The 22,114-nt window shown below is 48.1% G+C and overlaps 1 protein-coding gene and 1 non-coding gene across 2 annotated transcripts in view; one reads left to right on the top strand and one right to left on the bottom strand.

Annotated features, from left to right (window-relative positions):
* LASP1 (LIM and SH3 protein 1) overlaps positions 1-15,541 on the bottom strand; it is a 54,465-nt gene extending 38,924 nt beyond the window's left edge. The window contains exons 1-2 of the mRNA XM_038385530.2: positions 15,367-15,541; positions 8,185-8,279 (exon numbers count right to left, since the gene is read on the bottom strand). Coding sequence (XP_038241458.1) covers positions 8,185-8,279; positions 15,367-15,435 — 164 coding nt within the window. The 5' untranslated portion in view covers positions 15,436-15,541. The remainder of the gene's footprint in view (positions 1-8,184; positions 8,280-15,366) is intronic.
* A 6,264-nt stretch (positions 15,542-21,805) lies between these two features.
* On the top strand, positions 21,806-21,877 carry TRNAC-GCA. The gene has a single exon. It is a non-coding gene; the product is annotated as a tRNA-Cys (tRNA).
* The last annotated feature ends 237 nt before the right edge of the window (positions 21,878-22,114 follow it).

The following is a 22,114-nucleotide window of genomic DNA, read 5'->3' as shown; positions in this document are numbered from 1 at the left end:
AGGATCCCATGCCAACTCCACTTAAGCTTTCAAGTTTCTTCCCACAGAGATGGGCAAGCCCCCCCCCGCCATTATGCAGGGAGGTTAAGTGCATTGATGCTAGAGAGGACAAGCAAGAGGCCCAGAGCCAGTCCTCCAGGTGGCACTCACTGTGAAGAGAATTAATGGGTCTGGCAGCTGGGGCCGGTGGCTTTATCTGTGAGAAGTCTGGCTCTGTTGAGAGCACTCATTGGCTTCAATTGGAAAAAACTTATTCTTGGTCTCTTTCTATAAAGCCAACCTGAGAAGGCTCCTCCACTGTTCAGATGTCCTCCCAACCACTAATTCAGCCCAGATTCCTTTAGAAGAGCATCTGACTGCCACCTCTCCCCTGAAGCTGCTGCTATACCAGAAAATCCCCACCCTGAGTTTTTGCTGGAAGAGAAGCAGGGGAGCTATTCTTGTTTGTATCCTTCCAGTACTCTGCCACCTCATCAACCCCCACACCACCTCCTCAGAGCCAGGTGTGTCCCCACATTTCCCCACAACAGCAAATGGAAATGCCAGCTCCCATTTGCAAGGAGACAGAGCATTTGTTCCGAGCCACGTGGCTATGCAAAGCTGTATAGACGACTACAGAGAGGCAGTTACTCTGATCCAGGAACTCGGCAAAAAGGCATCACATAAACACCTGGACTCTGTCCCAGCTGCACAATTCCTCCCTGCCTCCCCACCCCCAGCCTGGAAGGGTCACTTTCATGTAATATGTTGCTACCAGATGGAGTGATTAGGAGTGCCAAGAACAAAGATTGTTGGCTTGTTTTGAAACTCAAAGCAGTTCTGCTTTTTCCTTCCACTTACGAAGTTTTTCCAAGAGGGAAGTTGGCCCAAGAGGTAACAGCCAGTTTGCTCTGAACAGAAAGAAATTTACCAAATTAGAGATTTTTCTTGAGAGGGAATCTCAGTCAAGTCTTTGCAGTTATTCCCTGGAATCAAAGAAAGTTTCAGAAATAAGGACACTGGTCATGTGCTTGATGCAGTGTTATTGCAGCCCTGGAATACTGCCTAGGTTGATTCCCCAACCATCATAAGCAACAGCTGGTTCTATGTACTGTGCAGCAAGGATAGCTTGACTCTGCAGTAAAGTGACAGGGTTTCAATTTCTCACCCTGCCCTGGAAAAGCCAGGAGAGGTACAACATAGGGCAGCCACTTTCTTCTTTGCAAAGCGTTGGAGCCCCAAAGAAACACTGAGATCAGGCAAGCACGAAGTGCACACATCCTGAGCTCCTTGTGGGTGAGAAACAGCTTGTTTGGTGTGGTATGGGGGAGGGGAGGCCAGGACCAGAATAAGTAGAGCAGTCCAGTGCTAGATTTTCCTTTGAGCGCTCAGCACAGGAGGGCACTCACTTTGAAAGACAACTGCAGTGATGGTGAACAGAAGTGGTGTCAGCAACAGAGCCATCTCCCCTGTGCAAGCTCAAACAAAGGATGCTGCCCTTTTAAGAAGGCTGGTCTGCAGAGAGACCTGCTGCATCCTCTTCCCTGGCGGGGAAATTGCTATGCAACTAGGCCATTAACTTCCTGCCAGCTATTCCACAGCATCCAAGAAATAAAAGCAGCTAGCTCTGTGGGGTGTGTACAAGGCAGAGACTGACAACCCCTCTGATTAGCCACACTCAAGCAGTCAGAGTCTACCCTAGTGGATGAATGTTTGCATTGGGCCTCTGGCCAGGTCTGATGTAAAGGAGATTGCTTAGCCTGTTATACCTGTGGAAGCCCACATTTGCACCACTAACTTCAACCAAGATCAGGGCCTGGCCTAGCATCTTTTGTAGAGTTAAGACACTCTTCCCTGCCCTCTGAGATGATATCTTGCCTTGGCTGGAATTGTGTTGTCAGAGGAAGAAACTCTGCTCTTTGTCACAGTCCAGGGAAAGACACACCCACACCCACCAACAAAGGGAGGCACATAATAGATTCTAATATTTATAGAGAATCAGTGTAGGATCACATGCACCCAGTGATTGAGGTCAACAGGTGGACTGCCAAAAAATTACCAACCCCTCCTTACCATGTTGCAGTAAGCAGTGGTGTACAGGAACTGCAGGGAGGGGATGCTGATTCTTCAATCTACTTTGCAGGGTTAAATATATACATCTGAGGCTTCAAACAAACTTTAAAGCAGCAGCTCTTTAGAGGTTTGACCAGAGAAGTCAGTTCTACTGCTGTGAGCAGAGGGAATTTAAGAGGCTCAAGGTGGAGAACTGTAGCCAATACAATGGCCCCAGCAGAATACCCACAATGGCAGATTTAAGCAGGGCCTTATCCTGCAATACCACCAAGCCTATGTATTAGGAATATGTACATTAAGTATGAGACACCAGAAGTTTCTAAGGTTTCTGCACAGAGCTTTGGGATGTGCTGGGATAAGAGGAGATATGAAGCTAGTGTCACTGCAGATAGCAGCCAAGGCCTGAATTTGGATGGTAAGGACAGCAGGAACCGCAGAGCCTAGCACCCAAGTCCCAGCTCTTTAGAGGAGTTCTGCTACCCACCTTATATTCTGTTGGCCCAAGTAGCTGACTACTCGGTCCTCCAATTTATTTCAGGAGTAGGGGTAACATTTCTAACTTGTTTGAAGCTACCACCCATGGTCTTAGCTTCAATATTCCTGAAAGACCTGAACTTGTCCTGCTTACCTGCACACGCTTAGACCTGTGGCACATATTCAGCCTTGACGACAAGAGCCTTCTCTGCAGCTCTTGCTAACCAGAAAAGCATTTCTGTATCTTACTTCAAAATTACAGCTGAAACCAGCCACCCCCCAGCCTATGCCTCTTCCATTTTTGTTACAGTACTTAATTCTACAGAGCTTTTCGGCACCCAATTTGCATGAGACACTGCAGAGTAACACAGGATAGGCCAAACCTGCCAACAATGAACAGCCTTTGTCAGTTGCTCTAGGACTTTGTATCAGAAGTCAATGGAGAAAGTTTTACAAAGGAAGTTAAAAAAAAGATACTCAAATGTGCTGGGAAAATAAAACAAGTGGAAGCACAAGCCTCCATCACTGTGGGGAGTGGGAGGGGAAAAGTCAGAGGGCAGAGTTAAACAGCCAAGCTTTCTTGGAAGGCTGAGTACAGATTTATTACCAGGCAATGTCAGATAGCAAGGAGGAAGCCCAGCCTTCTTCCTACTGCTTTCTTGAAGACAGAGGCTTAGGGGCTGGCAAGAGGCCAGCACAGAGACAGAGGAGAGCCTATGTTAAGGCATGCTTGGAAAAAGCAGCCTCTCCTTGCCAGTATAAACGTTGCTTTTCTTCCTTTTGGAAAATCTAGAGCTGCAAAGGGAACAGCTTATCATTGGCCAAGGCTGTTTAGAAAGGGTGGGTCCCATCTGGGCTCTCCCAGTGCCAGAGACAGGGTCATATGGAGGCAGAGCTCACCTTCCCTGGCCACTCCCTCCTCCTCCTCAGAGCACCCTGAGAAAGCCATGTGGCTCCAGCTAAAGGGACGTTAAAGGGAGAAAGTGAAAGCAGGAAACAAAACACTGAACTAGCTTGAAGACTAAGCTGTGGAGCCCATATTCTGTGGTGATTGGTGCCCTAGACATGGGCTGCTTCTGTCATCTCTCTGGTAATGCAAGACATAAGTACCATTGCATCCAGCCACCTCAATCCTTCTGCATTGATCCTCAACACCCTGGTGAGGTACAGCAGGGCTATGACCCCATTTTACAGACAGGTGACTGGAGGCAGAGATTAAGTGACCTGATCAAGGACACACATCTGTGGTGGAGCAGAGAACTGAACCCAGGTCTGACTGGTGGAGATTCCCATTACCCCAGTAAATAAGATGGACATTATGGCAGGTGAAAGGCACCAGACTCAGACAGAGTTGAAAGCCAGTGTCTGGAGGAAAGGGATAGATTCTGCAAGTTACCAAGTCAGTCACTAGTGCTGTCCCCACAGATCATGCTTCCTAGTCACTGGCAACCCAGAACAGCCCTGGGGCAAACGTCAGCGCATTTAAGGCAAATCAGGAGTTCAGGTGTTTACAGGAATCTCTTGTGACAAAGGTTCTTTGAGGGTGAAGTAAAAGGTTTAGGACAGTTAATTGCTTTGTTCAAGCCTCTGCATCCACCCCTGATGGTCTCTGGAGAAGAGGCAGATTTCGGTACATCTCCTCAGGTCACCAAAGGGTTAAGATAGCAACTCTGCATCCAAGGGAATGCCATTTCTCAACCCCTTCTGCTCAAGAGAGGGTTGCGCACACTCCTTGGAATTTCAGGAATTTCCCACTATTATCCCCACTTCCCTTTCGCCAGAAGCAGGGTGAGAGGACTCTGGGCCCTTCCTTCTGCTCAGAACAAGAGAAGCACTCGGGTGCAGGCTCTGGTTCTCACCTTCCATTCCCCACCTAACCCCCGCCCCCTCCAAAACCACCACATTAGGAGACAGAATGGTTTCCATGTGTTTAAGACAGAGGCTATCAGCCTTGCAAGATCAGAGTTAACCCTTAACAGCATTTCCCCTTTTGAGATTTGGCTATTTGCTAGAACCATGTCTGTCTCGGAGTCATGCACATAGGGACTCCCAGAAAGCAGACCCTCACCTGAGCTGATCAGCCACCACCACTAGAGCTAGGACTCTTCCAGAACTATCTTTTTGAAGTAGTGCTGTGGCTAGGGAGTCCATGAAATCAGTGGCAAGATGATCACACACTAGGCCTCCTGACCCCAAGGGTCAGGAGAGGGCTCAGCCCTAGAAGTGGAGACTATTTGGTCTTTGATCCAAAGGAAGGAACTATTCATTGCTTTGAGGTCTTGGAAAAAAAAAAAAAAAAAAAAAAAAAAAAAGCGGAGAGGATCCTGGTTGTGTGCTGGAAAGCACCCAGCTCTTCACAATGCTGCACTGACACCAAATAAAAAAAGTGGGAAGGTCCTACCCAGTTTTCTTTTGTAACTTCTCCGAAGTGCCCCTGTCCATGAGAGAGGCCCGGCAAAAGACTGGGGGAGGTTGCTTATTGGAGACACACAGCAAGCACACAACCCTTGAATCCAAGTAAACATCCATTTTGACAACAGTTTAGGCATAAGCCTCAATCATCTTTCTGCCATTTGGAACTGGCTTGTCAAAACATAGCTCATTAGAGCAGGCAGCCAGGATCTCATTATATGAGCATCCAGCTTCTCTAGCTGGAGAGAAGATGTTTGGGATGAAACTCAGTGTGGAAATCCAGCAGGCAGGTCTACTGCTGAACACATCCTGTCCTGTGTGCCTGTGACAACCTAGAACCTTCCAACTTACTAGCAAGGTCTCCAACTCACAGCTGGGTCACTGATGTGGCCTATGTTAAAATCAGCAACAAATTCAAGATAAGAGCCTGCAGGACCCAGATTTGATGGCATTGAACAGCCAACATCCAGTGCTGGCAATAAATATTCCTTTCTTTGGCCTGCAGTAACTAAACATTGGTGCTACAGAAGTTTCCTGTTCTGCCTACATGTTAGAGCCAGAAGTGGAAGGTGCCAGGACATGACCTGTGCATAGCCAGAGAGAGTTAAGTAGCAAGTGACTCATTTCCTCACCTCACTTTAGCACTGCATCTCAGATAATCAGAACCTATAGAGATCATACCCAACATGCCTGGGAGCCAGGAACTGCAGTGGTCCACTCCTAGTTCTAACACCAACTCCTGTGGCCTTGAGCAAGTCACAACCTCTGGCTGTTGCCAACACTTTTGGCTAAGTTTTTCCTCACTGCCACGGTCCACAGGCTTGTCAGTAGCGAGGGGAGCACTATGTTAAAGGAGAAACAGCAGCAGGAAGTTTTTGCCAGCACACCTGGTATAGCAAGGCCTGCACCTCAGTTCTACCCTAACCCCATTTGATAGCTCTGGTGGGGAATACCCACTTTATAAGAATGCTGTCAGGATTAAAGTACTTGGTAAATGGAATGAGTTATACAAATTCTAAGCAGTATTTGTTTAACAGCTCTTAGAAAGAGAATTACTTGGTATTTGTAAAGTGGCAACAAAAAAATCCCCTAGAACAAGCTGCTTTATAGTCATTAGAGAGACATGTCAAATTAACAGTCAAATTCCTACCTGTGAATTCAATGGGAGTAAGATTGGGGCCAACAATGCAGGAGCCAGCTGTATATTGCTACCACTAGAACCTTAGAAGTTAACAGATTTAGCTTTTGCACATTAAACCAGAATGATCAGGCTTGTGTCCATCAGTTTCACTATCCCCGCAGAGATTTAAAAGTCCAAGACAAAGGGAGATTGAGGTTTATGAACAAGAAGAGTGGTTTACAGTAGAACTTCAATCTTTTGGATCTAAACAGAGTGAACCCTTGTGAAATCCTATTTAATAAAATGTCAGATATAGTGAAGATTAAGCACCGAAAGTGTTAACGCTTGCTAGTGTCCCATTATGAAGCATCCTGTACTCAAGTCCTCTAAGAGGACAATGCTCCCCAGCTACTGAATTAATTGGCATGACTACAGGAAGAGGAATGGAAAGTCCCTTTTGACAGCAGAAGGATTGAGAGTAGGCAGCGATTACCAAATCAGAAAGCTAACTGGGTGCCAATCCAGAAGTGACACTGAACTGAATGGTCTCAGCTTGAGGGGGTGGAGCTTGTTGTGTATTTGAAGAGAGCCCTGGTGGCAGAAACTCATTTTAAGCATCTTTCCTGAGAAAGCACACATGGTCAGAGCTGTGCTCTGCTTTTAAGTACCTCTCTGCTCTCACTCCTTTATATCCCCACTTCCCCTTTCATCTCTCCAGGTACTTTCAGTCCCTGTTACCACAGTATCTGAGCACCTCACACTCTGGTGTACTTATCACGACAACGTCCTTGTTAAGAAGGAAAGTGCTCTTTTCTGCCTCATTTTACAGATTGGCAAATTAAGTGATTTGCCAAAGGTCACAGGAAGCCTATGGCAGTGCAGGGAATTGAAACTGGATCCCTCAAGACCCTGACAAGCACCCAACCACTGGACCATCCTTATTCTTTGCATATAAAGGATACATTTCCCTCCCTCTGCGCTCAGCATGATCCAGACTCCTTCCCTGAAGGCATTTTGCAGAACCTTCTTAAGGCAAATGCCACATAGATCACCACAACACATCCTTGTGATACATGGGAGAGAGGGTTCAAATATTCCCTCAAGTGAGAGCTACCTTGTTCAGAGGTCATGATTTGGCATTTAAGTCAGAGGGGAGGTTTGCTTTCCTGTCTGGAATGCCCCACTATGGCACAAACAATCTAACTGGTCTCGAGTTGTGTGCCTTTGACAATATCAGTTTATAACTTTGAGATGGGACTGTCTCTAACCCTCATCCCCCTCAACTAAGAGCTGGGGCATCAAGAAGGTTTTTAACCATCAGAGGAGTGAAGTTTTGGAATAGCCTTCCAAAGGAAGCAGTGGGGGCAAAAGATCTATCTGGTTTTAAGATTCTACTTGATAAGTTTATGAAGGAGATGGTATGATGGGATAATGGGATTTTGGTAAGTAATTGATCTTTAAATATTCAGGGTAAATAGGCCAAATCCCCTGAGATGGGATATTAGATGGATGGGATCTGAGTTAGCCAGGAAAGAATTTTCTGTAGTATCTGGTTGATAAATCTTGCCCATATGCTCAGGGTTTAGCCGATCGCCATATTTGGGGTCGGGAAGGAATTTTCCTCCAGGGCAGATTGGAGAGGCCCTGGAGGTTTTTTGCCTTCCTCTGTAGCATGGGGCATGGTTGACTTGAGGGAGGCTTCTCTGCTCCTTGAAGTCTTTAAACCATGATTTAAGGACTTCAATAACTCAGACATGGGTGAGGTTTCTCATAGGAGTGGGTGGGTAAGATTCTATGGCCTGCGCTGTGCAGGAGGTCAGACTAGATGATCAGAATGGTCCCTTCTGACCTTAGTATCTATGAATCTATCTAAGAAAGGCTTTTGGTGCAAGCGACCAAAAGCAACGGGGAAGCAAATTCCACCATCCAGAGACCTTAGCCAAGAATATCCCCTGCATCTGCTGGCATCAGCTTGAACTTCCTGACAACTGGGAAGTGTCTAAGCACAGTTCAAGGTAGCCAGAAACCAAGACCTACAAAGTTTTGCAGAGCCAGCATAACCCCCGAATGACACTTACAGCATGGCACTCTCTAAGGTGTTATTAGAACGAGGAGCAGAGACTTACGCATTGCAATACGGCTTCTTCTCATAGCCCTTGTAGTTTTTCATGTTTAGGGTCATCTTGCAGGTCTCGCAGTGGAAACATGCTTTATGCCAGAACTGCAAAACAAACAAGAGAACAGTTAACGGGAGATGCTTGCAATTCTAACAGCACAGGATTCCTCTCCTCAGAAAGGATGTTCCTCAGAGCAGCAGGTCCAAGCCTCTTTTCTGAAACTCAATGGCTCCTTCCGCTGACACAGGATCCTTCCGAGAGACTTTTCGAGGAAGAGATTAGACAAAGTGTTCCTACCAGCCTAGGACCCTGGGTTCACATCAGGGAGACCAGGCATCTATTACATACTAACAGTAAGGGGAAGAGAGCTATGGTTTTTAGTATTCTGGTAGCACAGCATGAAACTGTCGCTAACCATGAAGAGTTTACAATACAAATACACAAGACAAAGCAGGAGGCTATAATTTACAGGCAGCATGAACAATGGTTTCAAAGCTCCATGTTAGTGCCATCTTTAATTTTGTGCCAAGGGGGGCTGTTATTGGGAGGGAGTTTGCTAATCAGTGAGACAACAGGGAGAAGGCACATTAATGGGAGGGGAGAAAGGCCATGAGGAAAGAAAGCAAGCAGGGGGAAAGGGAGCATGAAGGGAGCAAGGCTGAAGTGAAGCAAGTAAGGGACAGAAAGAAAGCAAACAGATTGTCTAGAAGAACAGAAAAGCAGTGCTAAAGATAAACTCAACCACCCAAAGGTCCCTGCTTCTGGTGCTTGCCTGTTCTCACTGGCTAGAGGTGTGGATGGCCCCCTTGCAGCAAATTTCTTCCCTGAGCTCATATGGTTGGGCAGAGGCAAAGCCACTTGAAACCTGGTAGGGGAATCCTTACCCCCCTTTGGGGACACCTGGGATCAGCTCCCCTCTCCTCCTCCCCCCCCATGGCACAGCCACACCTGCTGCAGTTGCTTTTCTCTGCTCCTACCAGGAGAGTTTGAGTGGCCCCCCAAGAAAAACTGGTTATACTTTCATGCCATTAGGAAGTTCTGAATTGGGAAGAGACATGTAGTAGCTGAAGGGAACTTCAGCCTGACAAGGCAGCATTTAACTAGGTTGAAATCCAGTAGTGAGGCATCTTTGTATTTTCCCACGTCTTATGGGCACCCCATAAGGATATCCCATTCCCCATCCCAGCTGGAGGCTGGTACTCTAAACATACTCAGAGAAGAATGCCAGTCCCAGCTGCAGTTGCTCCCTTACAGACACCAAATGCACATACTTGCACTTAAATTGAGGCCAGAAAAGACATTCCTTGAAATCCAGTCCATGACCCACTTTCCTAATATGCCAACATTAGAGGTTATGACATTCAGTGAACACACATCTACCCTGCCTTAGCATCTCAGAGATGCTTCTTAGAAGGAAATATTTGCACTCAGCATCTGACTGACAGGACAAGTCTCCCGCCAAGTCCTGACAAAGTTCTAGCAACAGTACAGAAACTCAATCCAGACCTTCCCTGTGGTAACCTTGAAACCAGCACCTGGACTTCCATCTCCCAGAAACATCTACAGCTACAAGTGTACAAGTTATCCAAGCACAAAGGGGTGCTGCAGAGGAAACCCGCCAGGCCCAAATTCTCTGCTCATGCAGTGCCCAGAGGTTTCTCAGTTATGGCATGGCTGAGCAGAGCCCACCCATCCAGCGTCAAATCACCCTCCTTCCCCACACTCAGAGAAATTCAGGTCATCATGAGGGCTTAAGGCTAGAGACTTGCCAACCTAGGGGGATAACATGATTTAAGAGAGATCCCCAACAAGCCATGAAAGTCCCCCCTTGAGGCTGAATTTCTACAGCCCCGTCATGCTAGGGAGTCACTGCTAGCTGCATAGCTAAGCTCCCAACCCTGGCTGAAAATCCCCAAGCTCAGGGTGGACAGCTGCTGAATTTGCTGCTCTGTTGGGGTGCCAGCAGTAAGCTTCAGAACTCTCCCTGCACCCCCCCTCCCCCACACGTTCAGCACAACTGGTGAAACATTTTGGAGATAAACATGTGTAGACAAAAGCCAAGATGGAGCCTGTGCTACCTGCCTGTGAATACCACACCCTTGTGTATAAACAGCCACAGCCCAGCAAAAGAGGGGGCATGACTCAGCTGGAGTAGAGGGCGGCTCTCATTTCAGTTGCTCAGGGGAACAGATTTGTCCTTTCCTTGTGTGTCCCCACATGATAATTCTTCCACAATATGCAGGGGTCTGTTCACTACCCAGTGGAAGGGGACTCCTTTAGAGACCAGTCAGATTTTTTCAGGCAACTTTGGCTGCATGCCCTTGGCCATGGTATGACCCCACTTAATTTAGCCTTGTTCTTCCCACACATCCACCATGTTTTCCCCATCTTTAACCCTCCCAGAACTTCAGCCTCATGGAGGAAGAAGAAGGGCATGGATGGTCCAGTGGTCAGGGTGCTACACTTGGATAATTGGGTTTAGTTCCCTGCCATAAGGCTTCCTATGACCTTGGACAAGTCACTTAAGGTTAAATGTATTTAGCTTTAGGCACCTAGGTACTTTTGAAGATCCCCTCTGCGTACCTTTAAGGTGTGTCTAGGCCTATCCTCAAACAAGTCTTCAGAGCCACGATGGCAGATAACATCCCCGAAACTGAGCCTTTGCTCAGAGGAATGCCCAGCCTTCAGCAGCCGGAGGGGGTGAGTGAGAGCTCCTTCCTAGCTGGCATGGCTTGGTGCTGTCCCCCAGCCAGCAGTCCACTGCAGACATCAGCTGTATCCAAGCATATGCAGAGGAGCTGGGCTTGGCAGTATTCTCCCACCCAGATGCTGCTCCTCTCTTCAAAACAGATTGAAACACAGTGTTGTTTACTGGGGCACTGCTGCAATAATCCACTGCAGGAGGAGAGACTAACAATCCAAAGAGTTTACACTAGCACTGAAAGAGTGTGAGGAGAGCAACCCCACACTGGTCACCTATGTCAGGCATACATTATCTACCCCTCACCATCTAGCCAAAAAGGCCATGGGATTCTCACAAAGCAGCCATATTCCTGTGCAATACTCTAACTCCCCTGCTCCTTACCCCAAGGAGTGGATTCTAGCTACTGCTGCATTGTACAACTCACTCCACAGCCAACCTGATGTTTGGTAAGAGGTATAGCCTGACACAACAGGTCCCAAGCAGGCTGTGTCTGCATCCCAAAAAAGAAGAGGGCTATTGCAATTTAATACTTCTCAAACAGTTAGCAAGTTGTGCTTGTTGCCCAGGCCACACTTGTACATCTGAAGTATCTACTCCTCAAGTCAATCACAGTTAGTGGCAAAAGAAATTCTCAGCTGGGCTGAGGGGAGCTTGGCACCACAGGTATCATCACTGGCCCTTATTGACTAAAGGCTCAAGTAACGTGTTAAAATACCTCCACAAAATTACTTCAGAAACACACCCTACTTCAGCCTGTTTGAAATATTCTGAACTCAGAGCACAGACAGGTATTTGGTCTGTTTTTATAAATCCATTAGAATGAAATCTAAAAAAGAGTCAGAACTATGAAGTCACCTGACACCAGCTTTTTGGTGGGTTTATTAACTTAGTGATTACAGCCACAACCGCTAGACCAGGCACCACTTGCTCCAGTTATGAGACACACAGGACGTAGATCATTTCCACAACGGATGTCACAGCCTCCTCATGTGACATTTTATCTGGAGAGCTGATAGGAGTCCATGAAGAAGGGGGCGGGGAAAATATGCCACAAATGCCACACACAATATGCACTCCCTGAAGCCCCAACAGACTGTCACCTAGGGTCTTTTGAATCACACTGTTACCTTGTCAATACAGAAAAGCCCTGATCCAAACAGAGTAGTTCCCCTTGCCACCTGCTGAGCCCTTAGTGCTTAGATTCTCACTTCTCTATCAATTTTTGCAATGCAGATTTAGAGACACAAATTGCTTTTTCCTCATTTCCTTGGAGCTGCCAGATATAGCTCAGAATTGGACTGCTTAGTACAGCTGAGATGCAGAGTCCATTCTACTAAAGCACCTGCACTTTGAGCATAAGAACGTAACAGCCACACTGTCCGACCAAAGGTCCATCAGGCCCAGTATCCTGTCCTCTGACAGTGGCCAATGGCAGGTGCCCCAAAGGGAATGAACAGACAGGTTATCGTCACCCAATCCCAGCTTCTGGCAAACAGAGGCTAGGGACACCATTCCTGCCCATCATAGCCAATAGTCATTGGTGGACCTATCCTCCATGAATCTAACTCCCTTTTGAACCCCGTTATAGTCTTGGCCTTCACAACACCCTCTGGCAAGGAGTTCCAGAGGTTGACAGTGTGCTGCGTGAAAAAAATATGGTGTGTGTTTTAAAACCTGCTATTAATTACATTTGGTGGCCCCTTGTTCTTGTATTATGGGAGGGAGTAAACACTTCCTTATTTACTTTCTCTATACCACTCATGATTTTATAGGCCTCTATCATATCCCCCTTAGTCCCCCTTTTCCAAGATGAAAAGTCTCAGTCTTATTAATCTCTCCTCATACGGAAGCCGTTCCATACCCTCATCATTTTTGTTGCCCTTTTCTGAACCTTTTCCCAATATAGCTTTTTTGAGATAGGGCGACCACATCCGCACACAGTATTCAAGGTGTGGGTGTACCATGGATTTATACAGAGGCAATATGATATTTTCTGTCTTATCTATCCCTTTGATGATTCCCAACATTGTTTGCTTTTTTTGACTGTCACTGCACGAGTGGATGATTTCAGAGAACGATCCACAATGACGCCAAGATCTTTCTTGAGTGGTAACAGCTAATTTAGACCCCATCATTGTATATGTAGAGTTAGGATTATGTTTTCCAATGTGCATTACTTTGCATTTATCAACATTAAATTTCATCTGCCATTTTGTGGCCCAGTCACCCAGTTTTGTGAGATCAGGATGCAGGAGAATAGGATCGAGGTGCACTGGCATAGCTCTTGGTGAAACCTAATGGAACCTTCCTACATGCGTCTTCTCCCCAGAAGCCCCTCACCATTCATCTTTGGTTCAGTTCCAGCAGCAGCACTACTGAAGCAAGCACCTGGCTGTGCTCAACAGCATTTCCGCCACAGTCATTCAGACCTGCTCTGAGCAGAGTTAAACTAGGTGGACATTCAGACACAGGATTTCTAAAAAAGGTGAGTGGTTGAGGTTTGTAGCAGATTACATCTTACATCAGGCCGGCATTAAAGGATCACCATAGATATTGCTAGAACACCCTACATCAAGGTCAGCATTAGTTGTGCTGGCGTGGGAATTTGCAATTGCCAGCTCAGAGGAAATTGTTGTCAACTGAGCCAAAACAGCACCCACGGATGCAGGATGCACAGTAGAAGTAGGAATGAAAAATCCTTCTAGCTACAATTCAAACAGACACCATTGCTATGCTTACAGTGGATATGCAAGTCCAATAAGGACTCTAGGAAACAGCCACTACACAATTAAGACCGAACACAATAGGGTTTGGGACACAGGAGTTTAGTTCAGCTTTAAAAGAATGATTCATGAAATAGGAAGAAAGTAACATCATGTGTTAAAAATGTGACCAACAGGGTCCATTGTGACTCAGGAATGCTGTAGCTAAAACATTTGCATTCTCCGAGCTGCTCCTTTAGTCCCTAAACTGGTCATCCCAGGATCCTACAGGGGTGGGGGAGTGGAAAAAAGGGTGGAGAAATGCACAGCATAGTTTTCAGAGTAGCAGCCGTGTTAGTCTGTATTCGCAAAAAGAAAAGGAGTACTTGTGGCACCTTAGAGACTAACAAATTTATTAGAGCATAAGCTTTTGTGAGCTTTCGTAATGCATCCGATGAAGTGAGCTGTAGCTCACGAAAGCTTATGCTCTAATAAATTTGTTAGTCTCTAAGGTGCCACAAGTACTCCTTTTCTTTTTACAGCATAGTTTATCCACTAAAAGGGGACCCATTAGAGTGGATGGAAGACTTTTCTGTGACAAAGATTTCAATAACCAGAAGACCTCTTGATTCTCAATGGAGAATCAACAGTATTAGAGCTTAACTGAACTCTCCAGCCCAGAGATAAAACACACAGGACGCAGTCACCACTAGTATCAGTTGTGATTTTTTTTAAAAAAAAAAATAAGAGGAATTTGCCCTTTTAAAAAAGCCTATGAAACAGACATTAGAAGACAAGGGATTCAGACACTACTGGTGATGAGATCCTTGCAAGAATCTACATAGAATATATTTAAATCTGGAGCAGTATAGAAATATGAATTGGAACTGAAAAGTGAAAAACCCATCTAACTTAAAACAGATGAGGGGCTCTCAACTTCAAGGGAAAGTATTAACCGTTTTCCATTTTATCTGTTTAGACACCCAGCTGCACTCCTAACACAGGAAGGAGAAGAAAAAACCAGAACAGTGGCTATAGTTTCCTTTGCCAATTGCCTTGATGTTCAGAAAGGACTTTCTTAAATTACAAAAAGCAGTATCTGGACATTACATTCGGCTGGCAACTAATGAACAAAGTTGCTCTAATTCAGAGTGTCATTTCCAGACTAACTCTTCTGACCTTCAAACATTCTTGCAAGAGTTTGCCTGGAAAGAAGTCAGATTCAGTAAATCCCCGTGCCAGATTCAGCCATTCTGGAGTTTGGTTTTTTTGTTACCGAGAAGCTAGGAAGAGGGTTTTTTGTATCCAGCTATGAACTTGTTCTTCCAAGAAGGGCAGAGATCTGGGCTGGAGTCAGACTTGGGGTTTTTTTCCCTGGTTGTTTTTCCAAGGACACCCCACAGGCTGGGCAGAAAGTTGAGCACCGTGTCCCATGCCCTAAAGCGAAAGGGGAAGGTTGTGTCCCGGGGCCAGGGCGGGTCTTAGTGATTAGCAGCCGGGAGGAGGAGAAGATAGGAGGCCTGCAACTGTGACACACACTACTGAAGTGCAACAGCTTCTACCCCCCCAAATCCCCCAGACTCCCCCAAATCCTCCTTCCACTCCCCCTCCCCCCAATTCCCGTTCCACCCCACATCCCTTGCATTCCCCTCTCCCCCGAAAAACCTAGACCCCCGGGGCGCCCCAAAGACCGAGCACCCGCACAAAGCCCCCTCCCCAAAGGGGCAGGACCCCCCAGCAGCCCCCTGAGGGGAACGTGGGGCCCCCCCGGCCCCGGCTCCTCACCTTGTCCAGGCAGTTCACCTTCTCGGTGGGGTAGACGATCTTGCCGCAGCGGGCGCAGTTGGGGTTCATGGCCGGGCTCCGTCGGTCCGTCCTGGCTCCCCGGGCGGCTGCTGCGGGCTCTGGCCTCCGCCTCCGCCGCGGCGCCCCTAATAAATACGGGGAGGGGCAGCGGGGGCGCGCTCGGGGGGAGGGGCCGCGGCGGGAGCGCGCGGGGGGGACTGGGCGGCCGCGGGGGCGCGCTCGGGGAGGGCGGGGGCGCTGCAGGCCCACGAGACTCCGCCCCCCCATACACACCCCACTACACAGACACACTCAGACACACTGATACACACACACATCTCCACACACACACACTCAGACACACTGATACACACACACACCCCACACACACATCTCCACACACACACACTCAGACACACTGATACACACACACACCCCACATCTCCACACAGACACACTCAGACACACTGATACACACACACCCCACATCTCCACACACACACACTCAGACACACTGATACACACACACACCCCACATCTCCACACAGACACACTCAGACACACTGATACACACACACCCCACACACTCATCTCCACACACACACACTCAGACACACTGATACACACACACCCCACATCTCCACACACACACACTCAGACACACTGATACACACACACCCCACACACTCATCTCCACACACACACACTCAGACACACTGATACACACACACACCCCACATCTCCACACACACACACTCAGACACACTGATACACACACACCCCACACACTCATCTCCACACACACACACTCAGACACACTGATACACACACACCCCACACACTCATCTCCACACACACACACTCAGACACACTGATACACACACACACCCCACATCTCCACACAGACACACTCAGACACACTGATACACTCACCCCACATCTCCACACAGACACACTCAGACACACTGATACACACACACCCCACACACACATCTCCACACAGACACACTCAGACACACTGATACACACACACACCCCATATCTCCACACAGACACACTCAGACACACTGATACACACACACACCCCACATCTCCACACAGACACACTCAGACACACTGATACACACACACCCCACACACTCATCTCCACACACACACACTCAGACACACTGATACACACACACACCCCACATCTCCACACAGACACACTCAGACACACTGATACACACACACCCCACACACTCATCTCCACACACACACACTCAGACACACTGATACACACACACCCCACACACTCATCTCCACACACACACACTCAGACACACTGATACACACACACACCCCACATCTCCACACACACACACTCAGACACACTGATACACACACACCCCACATCTCCACACAGACACACTCAGACACACTGATACACACACACCCCACACACTCATCTCCACACACACACACTCAGACACACTGATACACACACACCCCACACACTCATCTCCACATACACACACTCAGACACACTGATACACACACACCCCACATCTCCACACAGACACACTCAGACACACTGATACACACACACCCCACACACTCATCTCCACACACACACACTCAGACACACTGATACACACACCCCCCCCACATCTCCACACAGACACACTCAGACACACTGATACACACACACCCCACATCTCCACAGAGACACACTCACGCACACTGATACACACACACACACCCCATCTCCACACAGACACACTCAGACACACTGATACACACACACCCCACATCTCCACAGAGACACACTCACGCACACTGATACACACACACACACCCCATCTCCACACAGACACACTCAGACACACTGATACACACACACCCCACACACACATCTCCACACAGACACACTCAGACACACTGATACACACACACCCCACACACTCATCTCCACACACACACACTCAGACACACTGATACACACACACACCCCACATCTCCACACAGACACACTCAGACACACTGATACACACACACCCCACACACACATCTCCACACAGACACACTCAGACACACTGATACACACACACCCCACACACTCATCTCCACACACACACACTCAGACACACTGATACACACACACACCCCACATCTCCACACACACTCAGACACACTGATACACACACACCCCACACACTCATCTCCACACACACACACTCAGACACACTGATACACACACACACCCCACATCTCCACACACACACACTCAGACACACTGATACACACACACCCCACACACTCATCTCCACACACACACACTCAGACACACTGATACACACACACACCCCACATCTCCACACACACACACTCAGACACACTGATACACACACCCCACACACTCATCTCCACACACACACACTCAGACACACTGATACACACACACACCCCACATCTCCACACACACACACTCAGACACACTGATACACACACACCCCACATCTCCACACAGACACTCAGACACACTGATACACACACCCCCCACACACTCATCTCCACACACACACACTCAGACACACTGATACACACACACCCCACACACTCATCTCCACACACACACACTCAGACACACTGATACACACACACACCCCACATCTCCACACACACACACTCAGACACACTGATACACACACCCCACATCTCCACACAGACACACTCAGACACACTGATACACACACCCCACATCTCCACACAGACACACTCAGACACACTGATACACAGACACCCCACACTCATCTCCACACACACACACTCAGACACACTGATACACCCACACCCCCATCTCCACACAGACACACTCAGACACACTGATACACACACACCCCACACACTCATCTCCACACACACACACTCAGACACACTGATACACACACACCCCCCACATCTCCACACAGACACACTCAGACACACTGATACACACACACCCCACATCTCCACAGAGACACACTCACGCACACTGATACACACACACACACCCCATCTCCACACAGACACACTCAGACACACTGATACACACACACCCCACATCTCCACAGAGACACACTCACGCACACTGATACACACACACACACCCCATCTCCACACAGACACACTCAGACACACTGATACACACACACCCCACACACACATCTCCACACAGACACACTCAGACACACTGATACACACACACCCCACACACTCATCTCCACACACACACACTCAGACACACTGATACACACACACACCCCACATCTCCACACAGACACACTCAGACACACTGATACACACACACCCCACACACACATCTCCACACAGACACACTCAGACACACTGATACACACACACCCCACACACTCATCTCCACACACACACACTCAGACACACTGATACACACACACACCCCACATCTCCACACACACACACTCAGACACACTGATACACACACACCCCACACACTCATCTCCACACACACACACTCAGACACACTGATACACACACACACCCCACATCTCCACACACACACACTCAGACACACTGATACACACACACCCCACACACTCATCTCCACACACACACACTCAGACACACTGATACACACACACACCCCACATCTCCACACACACACACTCAGACACACTGATACACACACACCCCACACACTCATCTCCACACACACACACTCAGACACACTGATACACACACACACCCCACATCTCCACACACACACACTCAGACACACTGATACACACACACCCCACATCTCCACACAGACACACTCAGACACACTGATACACACACACCCCACACACTCATCTCCACACACACACACTCAGACACACTGATACACACACACCCCACACACTCATCTCCACACACACACACTCAGACACACTGATACACACACACACCCCACATCTCCACACACACACACTCAGACACACTGATACACACACACCCCACATCTCCACACAGACACACTCAGACACACTGATACACACACACCCCACATCTCCACACAGACACACTCAGACACACTGATACACACACACCCCACACACTCATCTCCACACACACACACTCAGACACACTGATACACACACACACCCCACATCTCCACACAGACACACTCAGACACACTGATACACACACACCCCACACACTCATCTCCACACACACACACTCAGACACACTGATACACACACACCCCACATCTCCACAGAGACACACTCAGACACACTGATACACACACACACCCCACATCTCCACACAGACACACTCAGACACACTGATACACACACACACACCCCACATCTCCACACAGACACACTCAGACACACTGATACACACACACCCCACACCTCCACACAGACACACTCAGACACACTGATACACACACACACCCCCCATCTCCACACAGACACACTCAGACACACTGATACACACACACACCCCACATCTCCACACAGACACACTCAGACACACTGATACACACACACACACCCCACATCTCCACACAGACACACTCAGACACACTGATACACACACCCCACATCTCCACACAGACACACTCAGACACACTGATACACGCACACACACCCCACATCTCCACACAGACACACTCAGACACACTGATACACACACACACCACATCTCCACACAGACACACTCAGACACACTGATACACACCCACACCCCACATCTCCACACAGACACACTCAGACACACTGATACACGCACACACACACATCTCCACACAGACACACTCATACACACTGATACACACTCAGACACACACATCTCCACACAGACACACTCAGACACACTGATACACACTGAGACACACACATCTCCGCACAGACACACTCAGACACCCCCCCCACATCTCCACACAGACACACTCAGACACACTGATACACCCCCCCACATCTCCACACAGACACACTCAGACACACTGATACACACACCCCCACACATCTCCACATGACACACTCAGACACACTGATACACCCCCACACACACATCCACACAGACACACTCAGACACACTGATACACACACACCCCACACACATCTCCACACAGACACACTCAGACACACTGATACACACACCCCCACACATCTCCACACGACACACTCATACACACTGATACACCCCCCACACATCTCCACACAGACACACTCAGACACACTGAAACACACCCCACACACACATCTCCACACAGACACACTCATACACACTAATACACACACACCCACATCTCCACACAGACACACTCAGACACCCACACACACACACCTCCACACAGACACACTCAGACACACACACCCCACACAGACACAATCAAATACAGCCCCCACCACACATCTCCACACAGACACACTCATACACACCACACCACACACCTCCACACAGACACACTCATACACACCCGGCATGCACACACCACACATCCCCACACTCTCCCACTCACATACACACCACACCCACCACAAACTCCACACTGTCACACGCATACACACACCCTTCACACATCTCCACACAGACACACTCAAACACACCCGGCATACACACACCACACATCTCCACACACACAGATACATCTCCACAGACAGTCACACTCACAACACCTCATTCCCCATCCAAACACACACACCACACATGTACACATACAGCCAGACACAAAACCTCACGCATGGGACACCTCTCCACCCGGTCCCACTCACATAGGCATCTCCACGTAGTCACACACACCCCCCCTCCAGAATCACACCCACCCAACACAATATCTCCACATACAGTCGCACTCAGACATACCGCACACCGCAACTCACCCACCTTCCACACACCCCCTGAATACATCTCCACATATAGTCACACCCATGCCATACCTCTCCACATACCAGCACACTCCAACACACCACATACCATACAACCAGTCCCCATCTCCATATCCATTCACACCCAAAACCTCACTCATCAGCCACACACACTCCACACACATCCTTTTTCTGTAAATCTAACACACACACACCCCCTCTGTAATCTGAAAACAACTTCTCACACACACACACACACCCCTCCCCATGGTGAAAGACACATACTTAATATTCATATACAACTCTCTTCTGACAGTGCATGACTAACACTCAAGACACAAAAAGAAAAGGAGGACTTGTGGCACCTTAGAGACTAACAAATTTATTGGAGCATAAGCTTTCGTGAGCTACAGCTCACTTCATCGGATGCATGAATACACACATGAATTTGTTAGTCTCTAAGGTGCCACAAGTACTGCTTTTCTTTTTATGAATACACACAAACACCCTTCCTCCAGTGCACACAGACTGTTGACGCCAATCTCGTCACTCTCAAAGAGCTTTTTAGAGAAGCTCCGCCGGACGAGGGGGGTATAGCTCAGTGGTAGAGCATTTGACTGCAGATCAAGAGGTCCCTGGTTCAAATCCGGGTGCCCCCTTGAAAGATTTTTGTAAAGTCTTATGTTTAATCCTGGTTAGAATAAAGCATAATTTTTGCACGTATTGGGCAAAAAAGAAAAAAAACCTGAACCTATAGTTTCCGCTGCAAAAATTATTTAACGACAATGAGTCAGTGACTGAATGCATCCGATGAAGCGAGCTGTAGCTCACGAAAGCTTATGCTCTAATAAATTTGTGAGTCTCTAAGGTGCCACAAGTCCTCCTTTTCTTTTTTG

The sequence above is a fragment of the Dermochelys coriacea genome, chromosome 27 (assembly GCF_009764565.3).
Source record: "Dermochelys coriacea isolate rDerCor1 chromosome 27, rDerCor1.pri.v4, whole genome shotgun sequence".
Classification (NCBI taxonomy): domain Eukaryota; kingdom Metazoa; phylum Chordata; order Testudines; family Dermochelyidae; genus Dermochelys; species Dermochelys coriacea.
This window is presented reverse-complemented; position numbering and strand designations above follow the sequence as displayed.